This window comes from Aquila chrysaetos, unplaced genomic scaffold, assembly GCF_900496995.4.
Source record: "Aquila chrysaetos chrysaetos unplaced genomic scaffold, bAquChr1.4, whole genome shotgun sequence".
In the NCBI taxonomy this organism is placed as follows: Eukaryota; Metazoa; Chordata; class Aves; order Accipitriformes; family Accipitridae; genus Aquila; species Aquila chrysaetos.
In genome coordinates, this window is record NW_024470382.1 from 802,535 (window position 1) to 812,246 (window position 9,712).

Here is a 9,712-nt window from a genome sequence, read left to right on the forward strand (position 1 = left end):
CCCAGTGAGACACATCTCACTCCAGCACTGCGCTCCCGGTTCTGGGTAGATCTCTTAATTTTGGCTCTTCAACAAGATGTTCCAATTCCCAGCCTGGCACCCTCGGATGCCCAGCTAGACCCCAAGCAATGGCAGCCCCTGCCAACCTCCACCTCCCTGTCTAGTTTTATTGCTGAGCATGACATCATATGGTATAGAATATGCCATTGGTCAGTTAGGGTCAGCTGTCCCAGCTGTGTCCCTCCCCAACTTACTCATTGGCAGGGCAGCGTGAGGAGCTGCAAAGGCCTTAATGCTGTGTAAGCGCTGCTCAACACTAACTAAAACATCAGTGTGTTATCATCAGCACTGTTTCCAGCACAAATCCGAACCATAGCCCCATGCAAGCTACAATGAAGAAATTTAACGATCCCAGCCAAAACCAGTACAGGTGGTTAACCCTGGTTTCCCATCACCCCTTAGGCCCATCACCCTTGGGGTAGTTAAACCTGGGGGTCCATCAACCATGGGCTGGTAAAGCCCAGCATCCAATCAGCGCAGGGGCCCATCACCATTGGGTTGTTTAACAATATTGGGCCATCATGTCTTTGGCCCATCACCCTCAGGGTGGTTAAGCCTGGGACCCATAACCCCTTGGACCCATCAACTTCGGGGTGTTTAACTGTGGGGGTCCATCACCCCTTGAATCCAGTCACCCTTTGGGTGTTTAACCCCAGGGGCCCATCAGCTTTGGAGCCCCTCAGCTTTGGGGTGTTTAAACTCCAGGTGCCCATCGCTCCTTGGGCCCATCAACCTCGGGGTATTTAACCCCAGGGGCCCATCAGCTTTGGAGCCCCTCAGCTTTGGGGTGTTTAAACTCCAGGTGCCCATCGCTCCTTGGGCCCATCAACCTCGGGGTATTTAACCCCAGGTTCCCATCACACTTGGGGTGGATAACCTTGGGAGCCCATCACCCCAAGGTGCCCACCAGCCTCGGGGTGGTTAACACTAGTGGCCAGTCACCCCTTGGGCCCGTTATCCTTGGTGGCTTAACACTGGGTGACCATCACTTCTTGGGCCTATCGCCCTTAGGATGGTTCAACACTTGGGGGCCCATCGCCTCTTGGGCCCATCACTTTTGGGGTAGTTAACCCCATCAGCCTGGGGCCTCATTGCACTTGGGGTGGCGAAACCTGGTTTCCCATCGCCTCTTGGGCCCGTTACCCTTGAGGTGGCTAACCACTGGGGCCCACCAACCCTTGGGCTAATCACCTTTTAGGTTGTTAACCCCGGGGTCCCACTGCCCTGGGGTCCATCACCCTTGGTATGGTTCACCTCAGGGGATCTCACCCTTGGGGTTGTTAACCCTGGGGACCCAACACCGTTTTGGCCTATCACTTTTGGCATGGTTAACCCTGTAGGCCCATCACCTCAGCGGCCCATCACCCATGGGTTGATTAACACTGAGGGCTTATCACCCCTAGGGCCCATTATCCTCTGGGTGGTTAACCCTTGTGACCATCGCCCTTGCGGTGGTTAACCCTGGGGGTCCATCATCCTTGTTGTCGTTAATCTTGGGGACCCACCAATGCATGGACCCATCACCGTTGGCCTAGTTAACCCTCGGGTTCCCATCACCTCTCATGTGACGATGGCCTCATCACCCTTAAGATGGTAAACCCCAGGTGGCCATCACCCCTTGGAGTGGTTAACCCTGGAAACCCATCATCCCTTGGGCCCATCACCCTTGGGGTGGTTAACTCTTGGGGCCCATCAGCCAGGGCACTCCTCCCCCTTGGGGTGGTTTACTCTGGGGCACAGCACACACAAGGTGTTTAACCCTGGAGGCCCACCACCATGGGGGGCCTATCGCCCGAGGGGAGGTGAAACTTGCTTTCCAGTCACCTCTCGGGCCTATTACCCTGCGGGTTGTCAACCCCCACCAACCCTGGGGGCCCATCACCCTTGGAGTTGTTAACCCTGGGGGCCCATCCCATCTTTGGCCCATCAGCCTTGCGGGGGGTTAACCTTGGGGACCCACCACCCCTTGGGCCCATCACGCTCAAGGTGGTTAACCCCCAGGGCCAACATCCCCGGGGGACAACCACCCTTTGAAGTGGTTAACACTGGGGCACATAACCCTTGGGGGTGTTTAACTCTGTGTTCCCATCACTCCTTGGGCCCATCACCCTTGGAGTGGTTAACCCGGGGGGCCCATCAGTGGGGGGCCCATCACTTTTTGCCTCGAAGGACCTTGGGCTGTGGTTCCCGCTAAGGTGACCATAAGTAGCAACATGCGAAGGCGGCCATCACCATCCCGGGTGGCACTCGGAGGGGTGTGGCAGTACGGTTGTGTGCTTCTTCCTCTCCACTCAGCACTGACGAGCCCACCCTTTGAACACTGGGTCCAAGTCCTGGGCTACCGGTACAAGAGAGATGGAGTGACTGTGAGAGAGTCCAGCAAAGGGCCCCCGAGATGCTCCACGGCCGGGAGCCTCTTGGAGGGGCTCTGTGAGCCAGAACGGTTCAGCCTGGAGAAGATTTGGCTGTAGGGGGTCCCACCCAGGTGGGATCTCAGCAATGGCAGTGACAGGACAAGAGGCGCAGGGCACAAACCTAGACACAGAGTGACCGGGAGGACACTTTTTTACTGTGGGGGTGACTGAGGCTCCTCAGGGAAGTTCTGGGGTCTCTAACTGTGGAGGGATAAAAGGCCACCTGGATGTGGCTATGGTGGTCTCCGTGGGGCTTGCCTGAGGCCCCCAGCACCCCTTGAAGGGCCCCGCTTCCCCCCAGGGACTCTCCCAAGCCCCCCCAGGACCCCGTGAAGGTCCCAGCTGACCCCCAAAGACTCTCCTGAGCCCGCCAGCACCCCATGAAGGGCCCTGCTGACCCCCAGAGACCCTCCCAAGCTCCTCCAGGATCCCGTGAAGGTCTCTGCTGCACCCTGGGGACCCACAGGGGCTTTCCTGGGAGGGGGACAGCAGGTGACACCAGGGACACAGGGGGGCCTCAGCGTTTCCCCCAGGCCAGCGCGTGGAGGCGGTGGGCAGCATCGCGCAGCCGCCCACGGTACTCAAGGCAGCAGTGCAGCCCAGGGGGGATGGGCGCCAGCCCCCCCCGCAGCCCCCAGCACCCAGCGGCGATGGTCCCCGTCGAATCGCTGTCCCCGCCATGCAGCACCGCCCTGGCACACAGGTCCCCCCAGCACCCACCGGCTGCCAGCAGGGCCTCCAGGGCCACCATGGGTGCGTCATGGCCGCTGCGCCCTGGCCACCCCTCCAGTGCCCAGCCCAGGTACGCAGCATCCCGCTCGGCTGGTGACGGAAGGGACGGCACCTGTGGTGGGCCATGACCCTCCAGAAGCCCCCGGGATTCCAGGTACCTGCAGGGACACGGGACACTGAGGTCACTGGGAACACTGGAGTCATTGAGGACAAGCGGACACTGGGGTCACTGGGGATTGTGGGGACTCAGGGATATTGGGGTCAGCAGGGACGTTGGCGTCATTGGTGTCACCGGTGACAATGGGGTAATCAGTGGCGCTGGGGGTCACTGGGCTGTGGCTTTCCAGCAGCCCCTGTGACAGCAGGTACCTGTGGGGACACTGGGGACAATCAGGACACCCAGGGGCACCATGGCAGTGGATGTAGTGGGGACACCAGTAATACCAGGGAAACCAAGAGCACCAGGGACACCGAGGTCAGTGGGGGTGTGGGGTGGCCCTGGGCCACATTCCCACAGCTGAGGGTGGCGGCACTGGTTGGGACACTGGGGACACTGGGAGCAGCAAGGACAGGATGGGCACCGGTGGCCCTGCAGACAGAGTGGCCACCAGGGTCAGCAGTGACACCAGTGACAGTGGGGCAGGGGACACTGGGGACATCCAGGCACTGGGGCAGAGCAGCGACACCAGTGGCACCAGTGCGGTGCGCCTCCAGGACTGGGAGAGAGCCTTGCAGGCACCAGTGACACCAGTGACCCCCTGAGCCCCTCCCAGTATCCTCACCAGCCACTCCCAGTGCTCCCAGTGACCCTACAGAACCCTCCCAGTACCCCCTCACCTGTGCCAGGCATCCCCAAAGAAGGGCCAGGCGGCAGCGTTGTCCCCCACGGCAACCCCAGCACCCTCCACGTAGTCCCATGCGAGGGGCAGGACCCGCAGCAGCTCGGCCCCCCAGCGCTCTGGGGGCTCCCCCCGAGCCCCCAGCGCCCCGAAGAGGGCCACCGCCAGTGCCCCGAGGTACCCTGCGGGGACAGGGATTTCAGGGGGGGCTTCAGTGTCCCCTCCTCCCCTGTCCCCCCCTGCCTGGCACCCACCGGTGGGGTGGTGGTGGGTCATGCGTCCACTCTCGATGCTCACACGGATCAGCGTCGGCAGCTCCCGGGCGTGTGGGTACCTGCATTGGCATCAGCCCTGTCCCCGTCCTCCCCTCTCCCCTCCCTGTCCCTGTGTCCCTAGCCTTGTCCCTATCCCCATCCCGCCACCCTTGTCCTTGCTGTCCTTGACCCTGCCGTCCCCATCCCCCCGGCCCCCCCCACCTCCCTACCCCCCTCTCTGCTCTGTGACCCCTATGTCCCTTCCTCTCTATCGCTGTCCCCATGTTCTCTCCCCCCTAGGGCCCCCTGCCCCAGCTCAGACATCCACGGACCCCCATGCCCACTGTCCCCGGCCTCCCAGTGCCAGCACCACCATATGCCCAATCCCCAGTCCTTGTCCCCTCCAGGTCCGACACCCCCATGTCCCCATCCCCCTCTGTGTCCCCATTCCCCCACCTCTTACACCCCCATGTCCCTGTTACCCCATCCCCATCACCTCATGCCCCCTTCCCTCCAGCTCTGACACCCTCATGTCCCTGTCCCCCAAGCTCTGGCACCCCCGTGTCCCCATCCCCATGTCCCCCCATCCCGCCTTGTCCCTCTTTCCCCATGTCCCCACCCCCCCCCAGGTCTGACAGCCTTGTGTTCCCATCCCAGTCCCCTCCATCTCCCTGTCCCTTCCAGCTCTGACACCCCCACGTCCCCAGCCCCGACACCCTCATGTCCCCATTCCCCAGCTCTGACACCCCCTCGTCCCCGTCCCCCGTGTCCCCGTCCCTCTATGTCCTCATCCCTCCAGCTCTGACACCCCCACGTCCCCATCCCTGACTCCCCTATGGCCCTGACACCCCATCCGCACTACGTCCCCATCCCTCCGTCTCTGGCACTCCAGTGTCCTGTCCCCCTGTGCCCCCCGCCCCCCATGTCTCCACCCGCCAGCTCTGACATCCCCATGTCCCCATTCCCCCTGCTCTGACACTCCCATTCCCCCGTCCCATCCATGTCCCCATCCCTCCAGCTCTGCCACCCCCCTGTCCCCACCCCCATCCTGCCCCTGTCCCCCCAGCTCTGATACCTCCGTCCCCCCCATCCCCACGTGTGCCCCCGTGTCCCCATCCCCGCGCTGCTGTCCTTTCCCATGTCCCTGTCCCCACCTGAGGCCGATGGCCAGGCTACGCATGGCGGCCCCGCAGCCAGTGCCGGTGGGGTTGAAGGGGATGCGATAGCCCTCAGGCTCCCCAGGCCGCAGCTGCGAGGTGCCTGGGGGGGGGGGTGTCAGTGGTGTGAGACCCCCTGACACCCCCTGACTCCCCCCAGACCCTCAGACCCCACTCACCCAGGATGCTGGTGGGCCCCGGCTTGCGGCCCTCCATGTCGCCCATGGCGGCCACGTAGCGGCGAGCCAGCTCCTGCAGGAGGGGTTCCCCCTCCAGGCCTGGGGGGGGTTAGTGAGGACCCCCCTGGGCCACCCAAACTGGAGGGGAGGGAGAGGCCCCATGCACCCCCCAAATCTGAAGGGGAAGAGGAAGACCCCCCAGTCCCCCACCCCCAAATGGTGGGGAAAGGGAACACCGCTCCATAGAAAACCCAAAACTGAAGGGGAAGGAGGACACCCCCCATGGACCCCCAGAAGTGGAGGGTAAAGGGGACACCCCCCGGGGACCCCCCCAGAACTAGAGGGGAAGGGTGACATCCCCCATGCCCCCCCCACAACAGGAGGGGAAGTGGGACAACTTCCATGAACACCCCAAAACTCAGGAGAAAAGGGGAATCTTCCTGAGCAGCCCCAACTGGGTGGGAAAGCGGTAACCCCTTCTGGGCCCCCCAAATTGGGAAGGGGAAGTGGGTCTCCCCAGCACTCAATATGGGAGAAAAGGGGACATAAATTCCCAGAAACTGTGGGGAAAAATAGGAGCCGCCCGTGGGGAAATGGGGACACCCCAATTTTTGGGGGGGAGAAATAGGGAACCTCACTGGAGCCCCTAAAAGGGGGGGCAGAATTAGGATGCCCCAAACCCCCTCCAGGGCTGGCCAGGGCCCCCCAAGAGCCCCTCCCAGGGACCCTCCAGTCTGGGTCAGGGGTATAACAGCAACCTCCAAACCCCCCCCGAAACCCCCCTAAGCAGCTCAGAGGTATAACGGGGACGCTCAAACCTCCCCCGGGTCCCCCCCCCATACAGCCCAGAGTATAACGGGGAGCCCCAACACCACCCCTGGACCCCCACCATGCAGCCCAAGGGTTATAACAGGGACCTCCAAACCCCCCCAGGGAACCGGCATGCAGCCCAGGGGTATAACAGGGACAGCCCCCCCCGCCACCCCGCTCCACTGTGGGCCTGGGGTACAACGGGGATGCCCTCTCCTGCGGACCCTCCCCTGTGTCTGTGGGGTGCAATGGAGACTCCCCCCCCCCTCACCTGTGGCCAGGCCCTCGGCGGTCGCGAGGTGGAGGACAGTGTCATCGCTGACGGGCCACTCAGGGGGCTCGAGGGTGATGGCCTCCAGCCCCCCCAGCTCAGCCAGCTCGGCATGGATCTGGGGTCCCGAGGTGCAGTACTCCCAGCGGCCCCCCCGGTACCCAAGCGCATCCCCCACCCCACTCAGCACCATGGCTGCTTCGTAGGCTTCCACCGAGGGCACCCTGGGAGAAACAGTGGGGTTTCAGGGGGGTGCCAGCGGTGGGGGGTATGCCGCGAACCCCCGGGGACACTCACGTCTCCTCCATTGCGGCAGCAGCTGGGGATGCCCATCAGGTTTGGGGCACGGGGCCAGAGCTGGCCGGGGGCCCTTAAGGAGGATGAGGACACCCTGGGGATTGGGGACTGGGGGGGGGGCGGGATGAGGTGCTGTCCCCATGGGTGCGGGGATGAGGGACGCCAGGACCTCTCTCCTTAGGGGGCGGCAGGGAGGGGAAAGGCTCCAGGGGGGCCCAAAAGACACTGAGAGGGGACTGGGGGGCTCCGGGGGGCACCCAGAGGGGCATGGAGGGGGGCTGTACCCAAAGAGGGCTGGGGATACCCAAAGGGCACGGGGGAGCCTGGGGGGGGGCACCCTGAGGGGACTGGGGGACATCCAAGAGGGAGACAGGGGACACCCAGAGGGACCTGAGGGGTGCCCCAAAGGGGCACGGAGGCACGTGGGAGGCATCCAAAGGGGCACATGGGGAGCACCCAGCAGGGCTGGCGGGCTACCCAAAGGGACGTCCAGAGGGGACAGAGGCCTCTGAATGATTTGGGGCACAGAGGGATGGGTTTTAGCAAGCCCCAGGGGAAGGCAGTGACAGGGAGAAAAGGAGTATCTCCAAGGAAAAATGTCTCTGCCAAATATTTTCCCATATTTATCTCACTGGGACGGGGCAAAAAACATAGCCCCAAGCCATATTTTGGGGTCAAATGCCCCAAAACTGCTGTCACCTGGGTCCTGCCCGGATGGGGCAGCGATATGGAGCCCTGCTCTGACAACTGGCGTCAGCTCTGACCTAAAACTGCTGGGTTTTGCTGTTGAAAAGTAGTAAAATTAATGTTCGGTGGTGGGCAGCGAGCGGTTAAAAGATCGTCCTTAAATTTCAGAGCTTTAATTACAAGTCAAGCAGCAAAGCCTCAGTGCAGGCCCCAGTCCCAGAAAAGTGCAACTCCTGGCTCCCCAGCACCAGCTTTTCATCATTATTTTTGGCCCAAATTCTGCCAAACGAGACACAAATCTTGGATCTGTTGGTAAAAATCCTGTTGGGGATGCGGGGGGGGTGGGGTGGGCAACAGGTGGTTGGTAGTAAAATAGGTGAAAGATCAGGTTTAAAATTCATTGTCAATTTGGAAAAAAATTTTAAAAAAAATTGGTGTACATAAAGTAACAATTTTTTGGATGTATTTTTTTTTGGACATACAGAAATTGAGGTTTCATCCTGCCACGCTCCAAAAAGTGTGTTCACGCCCTCAACAGGAAGCTATGGACTGTGTGGTCCAGGGTCAGGAAAGGGGCAGGGGACCCCCAAACCCCGCGGGTCGGGTCTAGGACAGGGGCAGGACAACTGCAAACCCTGCAGGTCATGGACCAGACAGGGACAGGGCACCCCAAACCCCACGGGTCAGGGCCAGGGCCGGTGCAGGGAAAGCCCAAACCCCGTGGGTCACAGCCATGACGGGGGTAGAGTGCCCCAAACCCCATGAGTCAGTGCCAGGACAGGGGCAAGAAACCCCAAACCCCATGAGTCAGGGCCAGGACTGCGGCAGGACACCCCCAAACCGCACAGGTGGGTGATGGCCATGACAGGGCAAGGCACCAACAAACCCCAACGGAGAGGGTCAGAACAAGGGCCAAGAACCCCCAAACCCCACGGGTAATGGCCCAGAGAGTGGGTCAGGTCCAGAACAGGAGCAGGGCACCCCCGAGCCAAGTAGCTTTTGGGAAGGGAGCGGGCCAGGAACCTCCGAACCCCAAGGTTCAGGGCCAGGACAGGGGCAAGGATCGGGGGCCAGGAGAGGAGTAGGGTGCCCCCAAACAGCACTCGTAGTGGCCAAGACAGGGGTGAAGAACCCCACACCTCACCGGTCAGGGCCACGACAGGCACGAGGCAGCTTGAGATCCCCGCGGGCCACGGCAAGGGCGGGGCAGGGAACCCCAAACCTCACGGATCGCAGCCCGTACAGGGGCCAGGCACCCCCAAAAGGCTGGATCGGGGCCAGGACAGAGGCAAAGCACCCCCAAACCTGCGGATCAGGCTCTGGTGGGTTGACGCACCTGGGGAAGGGGTTTGTAAGAGCTGGCTTTATTCCTCAGGACCCTGCTCTGATTCGGTTGGCGCTAGATTACATTCATTTCCCCAGGTCGAGCCCGTTTTGCCCGCGACGGTACCTGCTGGGTGATCTCCCTGTCCTCCTCTCGACCCAGGAGCCCTTCGTTCTGTTTTCTCTCCCGCTTCCAGCTGAGGGGGGGCAGTGACAGGGCGGCTCTGGGGGGGCCCCTGGCGTCCTGCCAGGGTCAGCCCACCGCAGCCCCCCCGCCCCTCCATCCCTTTCCCGCTCTGTCCTGCTCCCGCCCCTCTCCGGCCAGCCCACCGCCCTGTGCCCCCTCTCTCTACCGCCCTGTCCCCCCTTCGTCTTCTCCTCCTCCTCCTCCCCGGGAGGCGGCCATGGGGCCTGCGGGGCGGCGGGGCCGGGCCGGGGATGGTGTCGCTGCAGGGTCAGGCAGCAGGAAGGAGCGCCCCGGGGCATGCTGGGAGCTGTAGTCCTGGGGCCTGCGGGGCTGCCGGGGGCCCTGGTGGTTCCCGGGGCATGCTGGGAGCTGTAGTCCTGGGGCCCTGCGGGGCTGCCAGGGGGCCCTGGTGGTTCCCGGGGCATGCTGGGAGCTGTAGTCCTGGGGCCTGCGGGGCTGCCGGGGGCCCTGGTGGTTCCCGGGGCATGCTGGGAGCTGTAGT

The 9,712-nt window shown here is 62.6% G+C and overlaps 1 protein-coding gene across 3 annotated transcripts; it reads right to left on the reverse strand.

Annotated features, from left to right (window-relative positions):
* Positions 1 to 2,607: 2,607 nt before the first annotated feature.
* On the reverse strand, positions 2,608 to 9,410 carry LOC115337800 (protein ADP-ribosylarginine hydrolase-like). Of its 3 annotated transcripts, none has more exons than XM_030006206.1 (7): positions 9,151 to 9,410; positions 6,717 to 6,940; positions 5,636 to 5,734; positions 5,454 to 5,559; positions 4,300 to 4,379; positions 4,044 to 4,227; positions 2,608 to 3,364 (listed from the first exon to the last, which is right to left on the reverse strand). In XM_030006206.1, exons 2-7 carry the CDS (start codon positions 6,907 to 6,909, stop codon positions 2,992 to 2,994), a joined length of 1,035 nt encoding a protein of 344 aa, XP_029862066.1. In that variant the 5' UTR covers positions 6,910 to 6,940; positions 9,151 to 9,410; the 3' UTR covers positions 2,608 to 2,991. The 3 variants fall into 3 exon arrangements, with proteins under 3 accessions (XP_029862066.1, XP_029862065.1, XP_029862064.1); XM_030006205.1 differs by having other exon boundaries at positions 9,037 to 9,268; XM_030006204.1 differs by lacking the exon at positions 9,151 to 9,410 and adding an exon at positions 7,014 to 7,129.
* Between the last annotated feature and the right edge of the window lie 302 nt (positions 9,411 to 9,712).

Bases quoted from the DNA above. Each gene is read 5' to 3' on its own strand.
- LOC115337800 (XM_030006204.1), bottom strand. The intron at 5,560-5,635 runs GTGAGTGGGGTC...CCCCCCCCCCAG, and splicing joins GGGGCCCACCAGCATCCTGG to GCACCTCGCAGCTGCGGCCT. The intron at 3,365-4,043 runs GTGAGGGGGTAC...GTGTCCCTGCAG, and splicing joins TTTGGGGATGCCTGGCACAG to GTACCTGGAATCCCGGGGGC.